The following is a 21,516-nucleotide window of genomic DNA, read 5'->3' as shown; positions in this document are numbered from 1 at the left end:
ACAAGGGAACAGCTACTACAATAATTGAAAGATCCAACAGATTTGAAACATTGAAGGGACAATAGATACTGAATAGAGAGAATTAGATTACTTACAATGTGGAAACAGGCCCTTCGGCCCAACAAGTCCACACCGACCCGCCACCCATCCATACCCCTACATTTACCCCTTACCTAACACTACGGGCAATTTAGATGACCCGCACATCTTTGGACTGTGGGAGGAAACCGGAGCACCCGGAGGAAACCCACGCAGACACGGGGAGAACGTGCAAACTCCACACAGTCAGTCGCCTGAGTCAGGAATTGAACCCGGGTCTCAAGCGCTGTGAAGCAGCAGTGCTAACCACTGTGCCACTGTGCCGCCCACAGTGGGTTACCTCCGGGAAAGGTAGGCGAGGAAGGCAGGTAGTGCATAAATCTCCTGGGGGCATACCCACCTCAAAACATAGGGGGTGATAGACTTTCAGGGGGAATGTAGCACTGGCAGCCACGTTTCTGCTTCCAAGACTGGTTCTAACATAATAAGGATTGTGTCAGGTTCCAAGCAATCAATTGTGATAGGGGACTCTCTGTGCGGAGGGTCAAACAGACATTTCTGTAGCTGACAATGAGAAATCAGAATGGTGTGTTGCCTCTCTCATGGCAGAATCAAGGAGGTCTTGGAGAGGGTACAGAATATTCTAAAAGGGGAGAGCGACAGCAAGAGGTCTAAAACTAAAGACATAGCAAGAGAAAAGGACAAGATTCGGAGGAGAGAATATAGGAAATCAGGCAGGAATTAAAAGGTATGTCCTTGAAGGGAGTAATATTTGGATTACTCTCAGTTCCATGAGCTAGTCAGGGTAGGGATAGGAGTATAGAGCAGATGAATGGCTGAGGAGCTGGTGCAGGGCAGAAGGATTCATGTATTTGTTTCTTCATTTTTCTGGGGAAGAAGTGACCTGTATAAGAAGGACGGATTGCACCTGAATTGGAAAGGGCTAGTATACTGGAGGTGAGATTTGCTAGAGCTGCTCAGGAGAATGTAAAACTAGTAAGGGGTGGGGGGAGGGGGAGGGTTGAGAGTTGGTATTTTTGATAGGTATAACACTACAGATGAATGTAGGGAGGATATTCCAGAGGATACATCCAGTGAAGTTATTTGAATGGAACTGAGATATAAGAAAGGGAAGGTCATTGTATTAAAATTGCACTATTGACACCCCCCCCCACCCCCCCCAGCAGTCAGAGGGAAAATGAGAAACAAATTTGTCAGGATATCTGTAAGAATAATAAGATGTTTATGGTAGGCGATTTTAACTTTCAAAATATAGAGTGGGACTGCGATAGTGTTAAAGGCTTGGATGGAGAGGAATTTATTAAGTGTGTACAAGAAAATTTTCTGATTTGGTATATGGATATGCCTAATAAAGAAGTGCAAAACTTGCCCTACTCTTTGGAAACAAGGCAGGGCAGGTGACTGAGGTTTCAATTGGGAAGCACTATGAGGCCAGTGACCATAATTCTATTAGTTTTATAATTGTGATAAAAAATGATAGACCGGATCTAAAAGTTAAAGTTCTAAATTAGAGGATGTCCAATTTTGCCGATATTAGGCAAGAACTTTCACAAGCTTGGGGGTAGATGTTCGCAGGTAAAGGAACGACTGGAAAATGGGAAGCCTTCGAAAATGAGATAACGGGAGTCCAGGGACAATATGTTCCTGTTAGGGTGAAGGACAAGGTTGGCAGGTGTAGAGAATGCTGCATGACTAGAGAAATTGAGGTTTTGGTCAAGAATAAGAAAGAAACATATGTCAGGTACAGACAGCAGAGATCAAGTGAATCCCTCGAAGACTATAAAGACAGTAGGAGTATACTTAACAGGGAAATCAGGATGGGAAAAAGTCGACATGAGATAGCCTTGACAAATAGGCTTAAGAAGATTTCAAAGGGAATCTACATATATATTAAGGACAAATGAATAACTAGGGAGAAAATAGGCTCCTTGAAGATCAGCAAAGCCATCTATGTGTGGCACCACTGGAAAAGGTTGAGATACTAAAGAAGTATTTTGCATCAGTGTTAATTGTGGGGAAGGACATGGAAGACAGAGAACATGGAGAAATTGATGGCGATATCTTGAAAAATATCCATATTACAGAGGAAGAGGTGCTGGATATCATAAAATGCATAATGGTGGATAAATCACCAGGACCTGATCAGACATACCCTAGAACTCTGTGGGAAGCCATTGTTGGGCCCCTTGCTAAGATATTTGTATCATTGATTGCCACAGGTGAGGTGCCAGAAGACTGGAGGTTAGCTAACATGGCTCTACTATTTAAGAAAGGTGGGAAGGAAAAGCCAGGGAACTATAGACTGGTAAGCTTGACGTCGGTTGTGGACAAGTTGTTGGATGGAATCCTGAGGGAAGGATTTATATGTATTTGGACGTATTTGTTTAGGGATAGTCAACATGACTTGTGCATGGGAAATCATGTCTCACTGCCTTGGTTGAGTTTTTTGAAGAAGTAATGTAAAGGATTGATGGGGGCAGAGTGGTAGACATGATCAATATGGACTTCAGTAAGGCATTTGACAAGGTTCCTCATGGTCGATTGGTTAGTGAGGTTAGGTCTCATGAAATACAGGGAGAACAAGAACTGACTCAAAGGTAAAAGACAGAGGGTGGTGGTGCAGGGTTGCATTTCAGATTGGAGGCCTGTGAACAGTGGTGTGCCACAAGAATTGCTGCTGGGTACACAGCTTTTCGTCATTTATATAAGTAATTTGTATGTGAGCATAAGAGAGTATAGTTGCAGATGACACCAAAATTGGTGGTTTACTGGACAACAAAGAAGGTTACCTCAGAGTACAATGGGATCTTGATCAGATGAGCCAATGGGCTGAGGAGTGGCAGATGCAGTTTAATTTAGATAAATGTGAGGTGCTGCATTTTGTAAAGGCAAAACAGGCAGGTCTTATATTTTTATTGGTAAGGCCCTGGGGTGTATTGATAAACAAAGAGAACTTGGAGTGCATAGTTCTTCAATAGTAGAATGCCAGGTAAACAGGATAGTGAAGCAGATGTTTGGTATGTTTGCCTTTATTGGTATGGGAGAATTTGACTAAAATTGACACAAAACTGTTTAGAAACCATTTTATCACCAAGCATAATGGTTTCTACACAGTTTTGTGTCAGTTTTGGTCAAATTCTCCCGCGATTGGTCAGTGCATTGAGTATAAGAGTTGGGAGGTCATGTTATGGCTGTACAGCACTTTGGCTAGATCTCTTTTGGAATATTGAATGCAATTCTGGTTTCCCTGCTGTAGGAAGTGTTCAGAAAAGATTTATAAGGGTGTTGCCAGGATTGGAGGGTTTGAGATGTAGAGAGAGGCCGTACAGGCTGGGACTATTTTCCCTGTAGTGTCAAAGGCTGAGGGTTGACCTTATAGAGGTTCATAAAATCGTGAGGGGCATAGATAGGGTGAATAGGCAAAGTTTTTTTTCCCTTGGGTGGGCAACTCCAAAACTGTAGGCATAGATTTAAGGTGAGAGGGGAACAATTTAAAAGGGACCCAAGGGCAACTTGTTCACACAGAGGGTGGTGCCTGTATTGGAATGAGCTGCAGAGGAAGTGGAGGAGTCTGATACGATTACAAAATTTAAAATACATCTGAATGAGTATATGAATAGGAAGGGTTTAGAGGCATATTGGCCAAATGCTATTAAGTGGGACTGGATATATTTAGGATATCTGGTCAGCATGGATGAGTTGGACCGATGGGTCTGCATCCATGCTGTACAACTCAATAACTATATATAACATAATTTTGATATGTATGAAAATACACCTTATATGATACAGATATGCTGTGTGAGCAATCCATCAGTTCTCTTCTCACAGAAGTGACCTCTACGTGGAAACTGTCCTCCTTCAATCGACTCTCGCTTTAGTATCTATGAATTACAGAACTCCTATTTCTTGCATATTAAGTCCGGTATAAGAATCTTTTTGGTTTCGGGATAATTACATTTGACCGATAGGATTGGGAAGGTGGGGGGGTTGGGGGGAATGGAATTAAGAGACGTGGTGTTTACACTGTCAGCCGGAAGGGGGAGATAGTGGCTTTTGGATGACTGGGAGCTGTGAAGCGGAGAGGTTATTGAAGTGTGTGCGTGTGGATAGTCTTCCTTAGGTTACCTGAGACCGTCTGTTGGTTGTGAGCAGAGAGTGTGGCAGACGCAGTCCGGATTAGTTGTTGCTTTCGGCACAGAAACCTAAATATGTTCGCAGCGGCAAGTTGTTTCACATTTATGATCATTCTCCTTGTTGTCGAACCTCAAAGAGGTAGGGAGAAGGCTGGGCATTCTGTTTATATTATTGAGTTTAAGAAAAAAAGTTTAAAGGCGTAGTTTAATTTTCCAAACATCTATGAGCGGGAAAAACAACATTTTCTGTTATTTTTTAACGAACGTTATATGGTTCATTGGGCAATAATTTGAGTTGTATCCCGCTTTTTAAAAATTCAATAATATTTTCAGTGAGTTGATTAGTCAGAGGCATTTTCTCCTCATGTTCACGGGCCGAGTTTTAACGCAAAGTAGTCACAACAGTTGACATCAGTTTAAGTGTGGTGTGCTGAGCGGACTTCTTTTGGTTTAAATTGTTGTCTTGCCACTAGCACTACTTTAGCCTCTGTAATTCCGAGAATCTTAATCTTTAAAAAAATCAATTTCGGATTAACATTGAGCGTGTAATCAAAGTAGAGCATTTGCCACATTAAAACCGTTTTTTAAAACCGCAGAAGTTGACAATAGTTTTAAATGTCATTCTGATAAACGTTTTGTCTCAGCTTTTTAAAATTAATTTCTTCAGTCACCCGGCCGCCCACCATGCTAGTCTGCAATGTTCAGGTTTTTCGTTTCATTCTAAAACGTCCTCGGATGAGCGGTGCTTGAGCAGTCCTGCTTTTGGCAAGTGATGTTGAAAACGTCTGGAAATTCTTTCGATTCAGTTTTCCGTCTTAAGTCATTGCGGAACTCTGCATTTCTTTTAGTTCAGTTTAGTTCGAGTGACTGTGATGAGCAGAGCCAAAACCAATTTTGTTTATAACGATTTTAATAAAATGTTGCTGGGTCCGTTGGCATCCAAATTATTATCCTCTGTAAATTTCTAGCAGCGATTTAGTTTTAAATTTAATGTAAGAATCTTAGCCGAGCGTTAAGAGGAGTCACCGGCTCATAGCTTGGCGATATTAAGGACCGCAGCTGTTGGAAGTCAGAATCGATAAAATATGGTGCTATAGAAGCACAGTAGGTTAATCAGCTTCAGTGGAGCAGGATGCTGTCTGAGCTGCTGTGCTTCTCCAGCTCCACGTTTTATCGACACCAGCTCATAGCGTTTAATGTAACCCTTCCAATCCGTGATACCAGTCCACATACCCATGTCTATTCCATTCAGACAGACATGCTTTGAATCCATTTTTTGAAGTTATTGAATGTGAGATTTGTTTTCGAGTTATTTAAACCTTCTTGATATAAACTTATTGTGTTTTATGTATTGTGTACGAGTTCCTGATAAATATTTTTCTATATTCAGACTATCTTCTTATAGAAGTTTAGTTTTATTTTGTGTAAACACAAGAATTTGAACAAAAACTTTAAATGATTTTAAAAAGACATTCCAACATACCGTGCCTTATTGGGAAGCTACTGAAGTCTTCACTAGCTCCTGTGTCAAGCAGGACAGTTTGGATGATATTTGGCAGTTATTAGAATATGTATGTGTTTGTTATTCTTTTGGGGGGCAGCGGAGATGCAAAAAATCCTGTGAATTTGAGAATAAATACGTTAATCCTGCTGCAGTAACAGGTGCCACTGTTTCATTGTAAGTTATTATTGGTAGAATGATGGAAACTGACCAATAGAATGTACTCAGTGGCCAACATAGAGTTCCACAACTTTATCCTCTGTGAAGCATGGAACATAACTTACCCGTTCAGTAGAATAATAGTACTATTTTCCATGATTATTTTGGCCAGTTATTCTACTAAAGCAGTCAGTGTGTTCATGCTATTTTGGAAAGAGTTGGAATTTAAGCTTGATGATTATTCCCAGGACTAAATCTGCCCATTTGAGTATGTTAATTAGATTTTGAAAGATGGACAATTTTCCTAAAGAAAAATGAAAAATAATATGTAAATGTATGTCTGTTCATTAACATTTCAAAGAAAATAACAGCACATATTTTCTAATCAGCCTGTTAAGAGATGTTATACATCCTGCCACTGTACCATAAGGGTTCTCAAATGAGATTTGTATGACTTTTTCAATCGTTTCAGGATATGTCACAAGACTTCTCAGCAAATGAAATATGTTTGAGAGAAGGGGAAGGCAGATTTCATTTTTGGATTGCTGATACTGTTGGACAAGCAGTTTGGATAGCTGTCTTCTGTTAGAACAATTTCAGGATGGAAAAGGCCAGTCAGTGCAGCCTCAGTGAAAGGCAAGTTATTAGAATGGTATTCTGTGTTTCAGAATTGAAAGTTAAAAATCACACAACACCAGATTGTAGTCCAACAGGTTTATTTGGAGGTACGTGGGGTGCTGCTCTTTCAACATGTGACATACTGATTAATCAGGAATAGTTAGCATGGATTTGTTAATGGAATGTGTTGAAAAACTCTTTTTGAATGTTTTGAGAAGATATTTGAGTGTTGATGAGGGTAATGTAATTGATGTAGTCTACATAGATTTCATCAATAGTTTTTATGACATTGGTAGGTTTTGCAAGAAAGTAAAAGTCCATGGGAACTGAGGCAGAGTTGCACATTTGGATCCAAATTTGCTGAGGCAGGAAGAAGAGGGTGATGGTAGAGGAATGTTTCTGTGAATGGAAGTCTGGTTCCAGTAAGATTCCACAGTGTTTGCTGCTGTGTCCCTTACTCTTTGTGTTGCATGTTTATGATTTGGACTTAAATGTAAGCGGTATCAGCAAGAAGTTCATGGATGACATAAAAATTAGTAAGTTGGTCATTACTGAGGCGGATAGCTGGGATTGTACAAAATAGCGGCTATACCTTTAGAGTCTTGTGACATGGTAATAGTGTCAGAAGGCCAGGGTTCAAGTCCTGGTTAGACTTAACTGGATTACTGTATAAATATCTGGTTACCACATCATAGCAAGGATATGATTACACTAGAGAGGGTGCAGAAGAAAATTGCCAGGATGCTGCAAGGTCTGAGCTAAGAGGAAAGATTGGATGAGCTCGACTTGTTTTCTTTGGAGCGGCCAAGTTTGAGAGGCATCAGACAAGTTTATAAGATTGACAGGCCCAACAGTAAGGCACTTCCTTTACATTAGTTGAGAGGTCAATACCTAGAGGGCATAGATTAAAGTTGAAGTTGAAGACCAAGAGGAGAGTGGAGGAGAATTTTGTTTCACTGAGGTTGGTGAGAATCTGAAGTCACTGCCTGAACGGGAGGTTGAATCAGAAACTTTTTTAGTATTTGGATCAGTGTAGTCATGCTTGTCACCAGATGGGCACAAAGGCCAAATGGCCACCTCATGTGCTGCAAAGTTTCATGTGTCTAGGAATTAGCAGCTAAAAGTAGAAGTCAGAACTCAGAAGAAACTCAGATGGAAAGTTGAGAAAATGGGAAATTGCTGGCTTTGTGCTGGAGAAGCTGTAAGAGGCTTGGAAAAGGTCTCCATGATTCTGCGTAGCCAATTGTGAGGAAGTTGAAAAGTCCCTTTGCCATATTTACTTCATAAAATAAAGCAAGGCTGAAGCTCGGAAAGCTTAGGGATGCATCTGGCTCAGTGAAGCTGGCTGTACTTGGAGTGTACGGTCGGCCTCTTAACTGCCGGAGAGAAATGGAAGATCAGATATGTGTGCAAATTTCAGAACAGTCTAATAGTAACAGGTCTTGTCTCATCAATCTGATTGAAGTTTTTGAAGAGTTGACGAAGATAATTGAGGGAAGGGCTGTGGATGTAGTTTATATGGAGTTTTAAGCAGATAACAAAGTCTAACATGGCAGATTGATACAAAAACTGAAATCATATGGGATTCGGAGTAGGCTGGCTAGATGGATACAAAACTGGCTTGGTTGTTGAAGACAGAGGGTAGAGGTGGAAGGGTATTTTTCAGAATGGAGACCCACAGCTAATAGTGTTCCACAGGGATCAATCCTAGGTCATCTGTTTGCAGTATATATAAATGATTTGGAGGAAGATATGGATGGTGGATTAGTAAGTTTGCAGGTAACATGAAGATTCATTGAGTTGTTGATAATGCTAATGATTGTGAAAGGATACAACAAGATATAGATAGGTGAGCAGATAGAATTTAATACAGATAAAAGTGAGAAATGCATTTTGGAGGATAAAGTTTAGTTGTGAATTATACAGTAAATGGCAGGAACATTAACACAGACAGATCTGGGTGTGCAGGTTCACAGTTTCCTAAAAGATGTCAACACAGATGGGCAAGATGATTAAGAGGGCATTTTGGCATGCTTGCCTTCATTGGCCGGGGCATGGAATAGAAGATTTGGCAAACTATGTTGTAGCTATATAAAACACTAGTTTGGCCGCATTTGGAGTATTGCGTGCAGTTTTGGTTACCACCCTACCAGAAGGGCATAGAAGCTTCAGGAGAGTGCAGAGAAAGAGTATTGGCTATGAGGAAAGGTTGAAAAGTCTAGGACTGTTTTCACTGGAAAGACTGTGGCTGAGAGGAGCCCTGATCGAGATCTACAAAATTATGAGAGGCATAAATAGGGTGGATAGTCAGAGGCTTTTCCTCAGGTTTGAAGTTTCAATTACAAGGGGGCACAAATTCAAGGTGAGAGGGGGAAAGTATAAGAGAGATGGGCGAGGGACGTTTTTCCACAGTGGTAGGAGCGTGGAATACACTGCCAGATGAGGTGGTGAAAACAGGCACATTGGCAACATTTAAGAGACATCTGGATGGTTACATGAATAGGGAGGGAATAGAGGGATACAGACAGAATAAGGGCAGAAGGTTTTTTTTAGTTTAGTTAGGATATGATGATTGGCATAGGCTAGGAGGGCCAAAGGGCCTGTTCTTGTGCTGTACTTCTCTTTCATAGTATGAAAGATTTTTAGAAAACAGAATTCTTAAAGTGCATCCAGGAGAGCTTTTAAAAGCAGTATATTAAAGGCTTTACAAGAGAGGGGCTGTCCTGGACTTAATTTTTTGTAACGAACGAGGCAAGTAGTCGAATTAGCGGTGGGAAACATTTTGCAGACAGTGATCATAATTCCTTTAGATTCCAGGTAGTTGTGGGAAAGGACAAGAATGGGCCTGAAATCAAAGTTATAAACTCGGGGAAGTCTGCTTTTTAAAATGATCATTTGTGCATGGAGCTGGAGGACATAGGTAAGGGTCTGTGAATCTTTTGTGTTGGCATTCACTTAAGAGCAATGATGTGGGTGTTACAATCTGGTCAAAGCTCTAGGTAATAATTAAAGAATTATTAAATGAGATAAATCTCTTGGTATGATATGTTTACCAGTCTGTTGTGCGAGGCAAGGAAGGATTAATCAGGAATGCTGGCAATAATTTTGATTGCTGTCTCGTTACAGGATAGATGCCAGAGGACTGAAGAATGCCTTCATTGCTCAGTCTTTTGACTATGTGAGTTGGGGAGTCATGTTGAGATTGTCGAAGACATTGGTGAGATCTCTTATGGAATAATGTCCAGTTCTGGTTGCCCAGTTACAGAAAGGATATTGTTAAGCCAGAGAGGGTTCAGAAGAAGTATGAAAGGTTTAGGTTATAAAGAAAGGCTGGACAGAACTTTCATACATAGTGATAGTCGTCTTTTCCTGAGGATGGGAGATTTCAAGACTAGGGGGCACATTTTTAAGGCGAGAGGAGAGAGTTGTAAAACAAAAAAGACATGGGGGCAAAAGTTTTACACAGAGGGTGGTTCGTGTGTGAAATGAACTTCCAGACGAAGTGGTGGATGTGGATATATAATTATAAAAGGCATTTGGATAAGTACATGAATGGGCAAGTTTGGAGGGATATGGGCCAGAAGCAGACAGGTGGGACTATTTAATTTGGGATTATATTCAGCATGGACTGGTTGGACCAAAGGGTCTGTTTCCATGTTGTATGACTGACTCCAAGGAAACATGGGATAAACCAGTTAGTTTAATCATTGTGGTGGGAAACTATTGGAAGAAAATCTGAGGGACAGAAGTAGCTTGCATTTGGAGAAACTGGCATTAATTATCAACAGTCAGCAGCATTTTTGTTGAAAGGAGGTCTGATCAACATGACTGAATATTTCAGGTTTGTAGATGAGGGCAATGCATTCAACTTAGTCAACTTGGACTTCAGCAAAGCTTTTGCTAAGGTCCCGCAGAGAAGACTGGTAGCAAAGATAAGACTCTGTGGGATCCAAGGAAATTTTGGCTAATTGGATGACTGGCAGGAAGCAGAGGGCTTTTTTGAGATGGAGTGGGGTATTGTAAGGGTCAGTGTTGGGGCCCGTGCTGCTTTTGTTTATATATAAATGATTTAAATTTGAATATGAGGTTAGTCAGTTGGTTTGTAGATGACACACAAATTAGTTGAGTGGTAAACAGTATGGTGGTAAATGAGGAGGGTAGCCTTAGATTACAGGAGAATATTGACCAGCTGGTCAGATGGACTGATCAATGGAAAATGGAATTCAATCCAGATAAATTTTGGAAAGGGTTAGAAGAGGTTTACCATGTTATCACCTGATATGGAGGGAAGATCTAATGAGGAAAGTCTGAGGGACTTGAGGCTGTTTTCATTGAAGTGAAGAAGGTTGAGAGGTAACTTATTTGAGATACATGGAGTAATCACAGAGTTAGATAGGGTGGACAGTGAGAGCCTTTTTCTTTGAATGGTGATGGCTAGTGCAGGAGGACATAGTTTTAAATTGAGGGGTGATAGATATAGGACAGATGTCAGAGGTAGTTTCTTTACTTAGTAGTAGGGGAGTAGAACACCCTGCCTGCAACAGTAGTAGACTTGCCAACTTCAAGGGCATTTAAATTGTCAATGGATAGACACATGGATGAAACCGAAATAGTGTAGGATAGATAGGCTTCAGATTGGTTCCATAGGTCGCTGCAACATAGAGGGTCAAAAGACCTGTACAGCACTGCAATGTTCAATATTCTGTAAATGTGAGAAGATGCACTTGGACAGGACAAACAAGGTAGTTGAATACCTGATGTGTGGGTAGGACCTTGTTATGCATGTCAACAGTCCCTTTAGGTAGTGAGTCTGGTAGATAAAGTGAGTAAGAAGGCATATGGGAGTTTGTTTATAAATTCACCTGTTTAGAAATGTCTGGAGCAGATGGAATTTGAATCTGGGACAAAAGCTTTGACAAAGGGTCAGTTAGACTTGAAACGTCAGCTCTTTTCTCTCCCTTACAGATGCTGCCAGACCTGCTGAGATTTTCCAGTATTTTCTCTTTTGGTTTGAATCTGGGACTCCTGGCTCAGCAGTAGAGACATTAATGCTGCACCACAAGTGACTTTCCTTTATTATTTGAGGCATAGAGTTAAAGACTAGAGAGGTTATGCTGCAACTGTATAAAACATTGGTTAGACCACAGCTAGAGTGTTCTGTGCAATTCTGGAATCCACATTAAAGGAGGGATGTGATTACACTGGAGATGGTCAGGAGGAGATTTGTCAGGATGTTGCTTGGGCTAGGGAGTTTTAGTTATGAAAGGGATTGGACAGATAGGACTGTTTTCCTGAGAACAGAGGAAAATGGAGGCGGGGGGGCGGTGGTGGAACATAAGCGAGATGTAGAAAAGAATGGCATAGATAGGCAATCAGTGAAGATAGACAACAGCATCTCCTCCGCAATAATCCTCAAAACCATTGCCCCACAAGGATCCTTCCCCTGCTGTGCATTCACGACTGTGTGGCCAAATTTTATTACAAGCCATCAAGTGTGCAAACAATTCCACCTCTGTAGGCCGAATATCAAACAATGACAAGTCATAATACAAGGAGATAGAATGCTTGATGTCGTGGTACAAAGATAACAATCTCTCCCATAGTGTCAGCAAAATTAAAGAATTGATCAATGACTTCAAAAAGAAAGGTGAACACACCCCTATCTGCATCAATGGAGCTGAGATGGAGAGGGTCAAGAACGTTAAGTCCTTGGGAGTGACGATCACCAACAAACATTCTGCTCTGGTCCTCCCGTGTGGATGTGACAGTCAAGAAGGCACACCAATGCCTCTTCTTCCTCAGTAGGCTTAGGAAATTCAGCATGTCCATAAGGACCCTCACTAACCTTTATAGATGCACCATAGAAAACATTCTATCTGGGTGCATCACTACTTGGTACAACAACTGCTCTGCTCAGGAACATAAGAAACCACAGAAAGGTCTGATCACAGCCTAGACCATCACATAAGTTAACCTGGACTCCAACTACACTTCTCATTGCTGTGGAAAGGCAGCCAAAGACCCCTCCCACTTTAATTATACTCTCTTCCAACCTCTTTCGTCAGGCAGAAGATCCCGAAGCTTAAACTCCGGTGGCAACAAGCTCAAGAACATTATCTTGCCCGCTGTTATCAGACTGCTGAACGGACGTCTCTAATTTCAATTCTAAATTTGATCTTGCTTTTGTGCAACCCCTGTGCAGCCATAACCTTGTATGCCTCGCTTTGTCGAAACACCCTATGATCTGTATATCCTTGTATGTTGTGACCTCCCTATACTGCATCTAAATTAAAGCTTTTCACGGTACTTAGGTAATTGTAACAATAATAAATCAAGTCAAATCCTCCCATTATCATCTTCCCTTTGTAATTTCTTAACCCCCATCCATGTGGAAGGTACATCCTATAATTCAAAATAATTTCTTGCTGCTGAACTTATTTTAACTCTCACTAATTAAGCTATCCAGACATCCTTTCCTTCCTGCCCTTTCAGAGATAACGTACCCCTGAAGATTTAGTTCCCAGCTTTGATCTCCTTGTTACCATGTTTGCGAAATGGCCATAAGGTCATACCCATCGACTTGTATGTGTGCCATTAATTAGTTTATTTTGCTACAAGTATTACACACAGTTAAGTAATGGTGTATTAAAGTTGCCTTTTTACCATACTTCCCACTTGTGACTCTATTTAGAGTCAGTCATAGAGATGTACAGCACGGAAACAGACCCTTCGGTCCAACCTGTTCACGACGACCAGATATCCCAACCCAATCTAGTCCCATTTGCCAGCACTTGGCCCATATCCCTCTAAACCCTTCCTATTCATATACCCATCCAGTTGCCTTTTCAATGTTGTAATTGTACCAGCCTCCACCACTTCCTGTGGAAGCTCATTCCATACACACACACCACCCTCTGTGTGAAAAGGTTGCCCCTTCGGTTCCTTTTATATCTTTCCCCTCTTCAACCTAAACCTATACCCTCTAGTTCTGGACTTCACCACTTAGGGAAAAGACCTTGTCTATATATCTTATTCATGTCCCCCATGATTTTATAAGCCTCTAAGGTCACCCCTCAGCCTCCAACACTCCAAGGAAAACAGTCCCAGCCTCTTCAGTCTCTCCCGACAGCTCAAATCCCCCAACCATGGCAACATCCTTGTAAATCTCTTAAATCCTTTCAGGTTTCACAACATCCTTCCTATAGGAAGACAACCAGAATTGCACGCAAAATTCCAAAAGTGACCTAACCAGTTTCCAGTACAGGGCGAAAGTGAGGACTACTGATGCTGGAGATTAGAGTTGAGTGTGTGGTGCTGGAAAAGCATGGCAGGTATGAAGGGAAGGAGAAAGTGAGGACTGCAGATGCTGGAGTACCAGAGTTGAAAAATATGGTGCTGGAAAAACACAGCAGGCCAGGCAGCATCCGAGGAGCAGGAGAATCGACGTTTCGGGCACAAGCCCTTCTTCAGGAATGAAGGGAATTCTTCCTGAAGGGTTTTTGCCTGAATGGTCTATTCTCCTGCTCCTCGAATGCTGCCCGACCTGCTGTGCTTTTCCAGCACCACACCCTACTCCAATGTCCTGTATAGCCACACCATGACCTCCCAAATGCTATACTCAATGATCTGACTAATAAAGAAAAGCATAACAAATGCCGCCTTCACTATCCTATCTACCTGCGACTCCACTTTAAAGGACTTATAAACCTGCACTCCAAGGTAACTTTGCTCAGCAACTCTCCACAGGACCTTACCATTAAGTTTAAGTCCTGCTCCTATTAGTTTTTCCAAAATATAGCACTTTGCATTTATCTAAATTAAACTCCATCTGCCATTCCTCAGTCCATTTGCCAATCTGATCAACATCCTGTTGAACTCAGAGGTAATCTTTTTCCCTGTCCACTACACCTCTAATTTTGGTGTTGTCTACAAACTTACTAACCATAACCCCCATGTTACATCCAAATCATTTACATAAAAGTAGTGAACCCAGCACTGTTCCTTGTGACACAGCACTGGTCACAGGTCTCCGGTCTGAAGAGCAATCCTCCACCACCACCGTCTGACTTCTACCTTCAAACAAGTTCTGTGTCCAAATGGCTAGTTCTCCCTGTATTCCATGAGACCCAACCTTGCTAACCAATCTCCCATGGGGAACCTTGTCAAATGCCTTGCCGAAGTCCATATAGATCACACCTACAACTCTGCCCTTAATCCTCAGTTTTATTTCTCCTTAAAACTCAATCATCAAGTTCGAGAGACATGATTTCCCATATACAAAGCCCATCATTCAGAACTCCTGATTGCAGTTACAGAGACAGTATCTGGCCTGCCAGTTATACTGTTTTCTACATTCCTATTTCATTTTCCTGCTTGAATGGCTCCCTGTACCACTGTGCCATGGTCAGATTACTCATTCTCCCTGCAGACCCAACTGTCATCCCCACAGCTTGCAAGAATCGCATAACCATTTGGACAATTACTGGCTGAGAGCTTCTCTAATGCTACACAAATGGTCTCCATTCCTGCCTCACACAATGTGTTTGAGTGTCTGCTGGAAGAAAGGGTCCAAATAACTTGATGTGATGTAATGTCTGTAGCTTGGACTCTAGCTCAACTCTGATCCAAAATTTCTTGAGCTGTAGATGCCTTTCTTCTTTATCACAGTGGTGTCTATCAGCACCCACATGCAGCAGCAACACATCACCTGTTCTTCTTCATGTTTGATTTAATTAATCAATTACAAAGGAACCTCGATTATCCAAACGAGATGGGCGGGCACTATTTCATTCAGATAATTGATTATTTGGATAGGTAATTTGACCTTAAACAAGGGAAACCATGCTGATCTAACACTGCTCTACCGGAGAGTTTGTTTAAATCTATAATTTTGATGAGTCTGCTATTTAAACAGACTAATCTTTACATTCTGTGTATTGCAGGTTAAACAGAGAAGGACTAAACCCTTACCATCATACACACACACACGTATATATAAAATATATGAAATCCCAACATTAAGCAAGGTCCCAAGCAGCTTCCACAATCACAAGAACATTTGTCAGTTTCCGCTGAACTCTGTGTCATGATGAAAGACAGGAGCACCACCTGGCTCATGTGTTTACTTTCTCTGCCAATTTTTTCATGAATGCCCTGTTTAAAATGACGGCAATAAAGCACTTTTACAAAGGGCTGTGAAACTAACTCTTACGTTTAAAAAAAATCCAATCGCTGTTGCTTTAAGTGCTTGTGTTTCTATGTTTTTACCTGCGTTTTCACATAATCGTCCGTACAGGTAATCTGAATACACGTACCTCTTTGATGTAACGTTTTTATGGTACCTTGAGATCTTGTTCAGATGATCCGAAATTCGGATCATTGATATTCAGATAATTGAGATTCCTCTGTACTCTAGAATTACTTGTCTTTACACTTCCTCCTTGGTATTTGTAATTATTTTAATATACAAAAATCTTATGTTTAACAAGTTTTAAACAAGATGAGACAGAAGAGTAAGGTGACAGATCTAAACACAAACTGAATACCTAACTAGAAATATCCACCAATCCTTTGTTTTCTCTGAAGTAAAACAAAAACTGAAGAGTTACCTAGTAGGGTAACGAAACGTCTGGAAATGAACCTTCCAGCTCAGCGAGCAAACCTACATTCAAAACCTCAACCTGAGCTACAAATCTTCTCAAAACTTGCTAAGTCTCTCAGTTCTCTCTGGAAGGTAAATTTAGTTCTGAGTTCATCTATTTTGTAGTCTGTAGGCCCCCTAACAGTTTAGGCGTCACAAAGGCACAGTGGTTAGCACTGCTGACTCTCAGCACCAGAGACCCGAGTTCAATTCCTGCCTCAGGTAACTGTCTGTGTGGAGTTTGCACATTCTCCCCGTGTTTGCGTGAGTTTCCTCCGGGAGCTCAGGTTTCCTCCCACAGTCCAAAAGTGTGCAGGTTGGTGAATTGGCCATCCTAAATTGTCCATAGTGTTAGGTGTAGGGGTGAATGTAGGGGAATGGGTCTGGGTGGGTTGCTCTTTGGAGGGTCGGTGTGGACTTGTTGGGTCGAAGGGCTTGTTTCCACACTGAAGGTAATCTAATCTAATCTATACTATTGGAAAGAGAACAAATCAAGAGATAATGAGGGCATATGGAATGGCAGTACGTTTAATCATTGAGGTAAGTCTTCATTTGGATTGGGGTAGTCAGTTTGCCACAGGTTGCCACATGGAAAAATTCATAGAGAGCATTTGGGCATTTTCCTAGATCAATACATGGATCCAATCAGGGAACCGGATATTTTGGACTTGGTAATGTATAATGAGATTTATTAAATCTATCTCTAAAATAAAAGATCCATAGTAAAAAGTGGTCACAATATGCTAGAACTATGCTAAAACAATTTAGGAAGAATGAAGTTCAGGTTAGTTGCAGTGAACTTGGAAAGATGCTTAGCAGTAATAACGATTGAGAAAAAATGGCATATGTTTAAGAAAACAATTCACAACACTCAACAAAGATATAATTCAGTGAGGAAGAAGGATTCTGGGAAGGGCATAAGCCAACTATGGTAAACCAAAGAAGTTAAGGATAGCATCCAATTGGATGTTTATTTTCTCATTCAATGTGGCAAAGATTAATAATAAGCTAGATGACTGCAAAGATCTAAGGACTAATGAAAGATGATCAAAATGGAGAGGATGAAATTATATGTTTCAGGTAATCTTGCAAGTATTATGAAGATGGACAACGAAAGTTTTTTTTAAATAAATAAAGAAGTGAGTGGTCAAAGGATAACATTGGCTGCTTGGAGATTGAGGATGGGAAAATGAAGAACCAGGAAATGGCAGAAGAGTTGAATAAATCCTTTGTGTTATCCATCAGGATGGAAGACAGTAGCATTCCAAAAAAAATCCAAATAATCAAGGGTCTAAGGTGGCAGTAGTGGGGAAAGAAATACAATTTGTCTTTGGAATTGGGAATTCACTGCTTGTAAATGTGGTAGAGGCAGAAAACCCCATGTCATTTGGAAGTATTTAGATAAATGCTTGCAGTGCCAAGGCATACAAGGCTATGTGCCAAGTGCTGGAAAGTGGAATTAGAATAGTTTGATGGTTGTTTTTCACTGGTACAGACTTAATGGGCTAAAGCAGACGTAATATGATGTAGACATCTGACTCCATTTTCTCTAGTCAGAGAAAATAACTAGTATGCCTAATGGGGCTGAAGACTGATAAGATCCCTGATGAATTGCTTACTAAAATAAGTAGTTACAGAGATGGCCAGTTAGCTTAACATTTGCCATCAATACATCTCTGGCAATGCTGCCCTGGATTCTGCCCATTAAACACTGGAGTCAGGCAGGGCTGTCCTCTATCTCCTGCCTTATTTGTGTGCTGCATAGAGCCATTTGCCGAGTCCATCAGGAAGGATGCGAGCCTGAGAGGAGTGACTATTCCTGGCAGTGGGGGCCTGCAGGTTAAGGCCTCCCTGTACATGAATGACGTCGCCATTTTCTGCTCGGATCCGCTGTCCGTGTGCAGACTCGTGTGCATATGTGACCAGATTGAACGGGCCTCGGGGGCCAAGGTAAACTGAGGCCATGCTCTTCGGGAACTGGGCTGACCAATCCTCGATTCCCTTCACCGTCAGGACTGACCACCTGAAGATGCTGGGTATTTAGTTCGGGGGGTGGGGCTGGGGTGTGCCAAGTCTTGGGAGGAGTGTATCAGCAAAGTGAGGCAGAAACTGGGCAGATGGAAGCTACGGTCGCTCTCCATCACGGGAAACAACCTGGTCATCAGGTGTGAGGCACTGTCATTGCTATTATACATGGCACAGGTCTGGCCTATTCCCAGAACCTGTGCAGCTGCAGTCACCCGGGCCATCTTCCATTTATATGGAGGTCAAAGATGGACCGGATCCGAAGGGTCTCGCTGTACAAAGATCTGGGCAACAGAGGAAAAAATACACCCAATGCCACCCTTGCCCTGATGGCCACCTTTGTGTGTGGCTGCATCAAGCTGTGCGTGGATCCCCAGTATGCAAACACCAAGTGTCACTATGTACTGAGGTTCTACCTGTTCCCGGTGTTGCGAAGGATGGGCCTGGCCTGGCTCCAAGTAGTTGGACCGTTCCATATCACCTGTCCTTCGTGGAGAAGTTTATGAAGAAAAACACCTTTGACCAGAAGTCCATCAGGAAGTGGTCAGCACGTAGTGTCCTTAGACCCTTCGGGAAAAGGAGAGGGCGGATCCTATCGAGCGGTTCCCTGAGCCGACTGTCAAAGCCATTTGACAGAATACCTCATCACCAGAACTTTCCAGCAAGCACCAAGACATGGCTTGGCTGGTGGTGAGAAGGACTCTGCCTGTGAGATCCTTTATGCACGCCCGGACTCTCAGCCGCACCGCACGCTGCCCTCAAAGTGGCTGTGGGGGGAACGAGACTGTCACACATCTCCTTCTGGAATGTGCCTACGCAGAAGAAGTCTGGAGAGGAATGCAGTGATGTTTGTCGAGGTTCGTCCCGAGCAGCGCCGTGACACAGGACTCCGTGCTCTACAGCCTGTTCCCCGGGACGCACACCGAAATGAACATCAACTGTGCCTGGAGGATCATCACCTCAGTGAAGGACGCTCTCTGGGCGGTCCAAAACCTGTTGATCTTCCAGCTGAAGGAGTTGACCCCAACTGAGTGTTGCAGGCTGGCACATTCCAAGGTATAGGACTACGTGTTGAGGGACGTGCTGAAGCTTGGGGCAGCTGCCACGAAGTTGCGGTGGGGTAAGACCACCGTGTAACGTCTGCCTGCCTAAAGAAGAACAGGGGGCATGTGCAGTCATTTGGGCTCTGCTGATGCCTCAGCTAAAAATGTAATCGTACAGACCTGTAAATAGGAATGATTACTCTGTTTTCAGTATGCAAAGAAATGGAATATTTACATATGTATGGCATGTCCAACTGTACAGACCATCAAAGTATTTTATGAATAAAGTATATTTTTGAAATTAAAAAAAATTAAACACTCTGACCAGCTTTGACTTCCCTCCAGCTTCTGCCTCCACCCTTTCTGCAATCAAGACTCTGACTGTATTTCCCAGACTCACACCTGAGTCCTATTACCTACCTGCAGGCAGCCAGCTAGCACACTAGCTCTACCTCCTTACCCAACCATCTCACAATACACCTCTTTCCCCCCACACTCTTCATCTACTCCCACCCAACTCCCCAGCACATCTCCCTCCCAATCTCCTTTCTCTATCACACCCACTCTTCCTCCCCACCCCCTCACCACACCATATCGAACCCTCACCCACCACATGTCATCACACTTCCCCTTCTCCCCTCCATCTCCCTCAGGAACCTCCTTCCCCACCCCTAAAACCTCATCTTGAGCCTTGCCACAGATCCCCCCTCATCTTGAACTTTGAGGCCGAACGGTCTGCCCTCAGGAAAGGACTAATATACATAAATGTCAGTCCCCATCTCAACAAATTTTGGGCCCACCACGATGTGGAGCTCTTCTTCCGCCATGTCCACTCCATGCCGTAGTCAAGACATTATTTCAATGAGTTAATCACACTGCACCACCCAAGAACTACAAAAAGCAGGAGAAAAATATCACACAATGTTTTCAAGAAAATCGGGTACCCAATAAACACAATTTGCTGATTCCTCAGAAACAAATCCAAACAAGCAGTCACAATGCAACCAAAACCTATAGCCACATACGTTACAGCAAAGACCTAATAGAAATTACTTCCAGACTACTCAGACTCTTTGGCATCATGGTAGCCCACAAACCTACCAACACACTTAAACAGTGACTAATCCACCTAAATGATCCATTAGATACCATCAGCAAAATTAACATAATTTACAAGATACCATGCAAGAGCTATTAAAAAACACTACATCAGACAAGCAAGCAGGAAACTTGCCACCAGGATACATGAACACCAACTGGCCACCAAAAGACGCAACCCACTATCACTAGTTTCCATATGTACAGACAAAGAAGGATACCACTTTGATTGGGACAGCACACACATCCTAGGAAAGGCGAAACAAAGACATGTACATGAATTTTAAGAGGCATGGCATTCTAACCAGAGCTTCATCAATAAACACTTCAATTTAGACCCTATCTACCTTCCCTTGAAAAGAAAAAAAAACTGAAAATGACTTCACCCACCTTAAGAAACCAAGAGAGGAAGGACATAACACCAGTGCTTCACCTGAGACACTAACTGATGATGTTACCTAGTATGGTGACAACATCTGAAAACAAATCTTCAAGCTCAGTGAGCTAGTTTAAAATGGAGATGCAAGTTTCAATTTGATTATGTAAATCCCAAAATTTCTTTCAAGTCACTGCCCCGAGGTAGAATAGTACAGCACAGTACAGGCACTTTGGCCCATGATGTTGCACCAAGCATTTATCTTTATCTAAGAACAGCTTAACTTACAACCTGCCACCTATGTGCTTGTCCAGTAATCACTTAAATATTCGTAATGTCTGTGCATTCCACACATCCACCACTCTCTGCATAAAGAACCTACCTCTGACATCTCCCCAATAACTTGCTCCAATCACCTTAAAATTATGACCCATCCTGACAGCCATTTCTGCTCCAGGGAAAAGCCTCTGGCTATTTATCTATGCCTCTTATTACCTTGTGCACCTCTCTTCCTTCTTCTCTCCAGTGAGAAAAGCCCTAGCTCACTCAATCTTTCTTGATATGACATATCCTTCAGTCTAGGCAGCATCCTGGTAAATCTCCTCTGTACTCACTGTAAAGCATCTACATCCTTCCTATAATGATGCGACCAGAACTGTACACAATATTCCAAGGGTAGTCTAAGCAGGATTTATAGAGCTGCAGCAAAACCTCATGGCTCTTAAACTCAATCGCCCTGTTAATGAAAGCCAAAGCATCATATGCCTTTTTAACCACACTAACAACTTGGGTAGAAACTTTAAGGGATCCAAGTACGTGGATCCCAAGATCTGTTGTTCCTCCACACTGCCAAGAATCAT

At 42.1% G+C, this 21,516-nt stretch overlaps 1 protein-coding gene across 1 annotated transcript in view; it reads left to right on the top strand.

Annotated features, from left to right (window-relative positions):
• Positions 1-4,221: 4,221 nt before the first annotated feature.
• The window catches only part of fndc1 (fibronectin type III domain containing 1), a 364,919-nt gene continuing 347,624 nt past the window's right edge, over positions 4,222-21,516 (top strand). Inside the window, exon 1 of the mRNA XM_060831599.1 lies at positions 4,222-4,335. Coding sequence (XP_060687582.1) covers positions 4,272-4,335 — 64 coding nt within the window. The 5' untranslated portion in view covers positions 4,222-4,271. The remainder of the gene's footprint in view (positions 4,336-21,516) is intronic.

Source organism: Hemiscyllium ocellatum, chromosome 10 (genome assembly GCF_020745735.1).
Source record: "Hemiscyllium ocellatum isolate sHemOce1 chromosome 10, sHemOce1.pat.X.cur, whole genome shotgun sequence".
NCBI lineage: Eukaryota > Metazoa > Chordata > Chondrichthyes > Orectolobiformes > Hemiscylliidae > Hemiscyllium > Hemiscyllium ocellatum.
The sequence above is the reverse complement of the archived record's forward strand: the minus strand, read 5'-3'. Positions and strand labels throughout refer to the sequence as shown.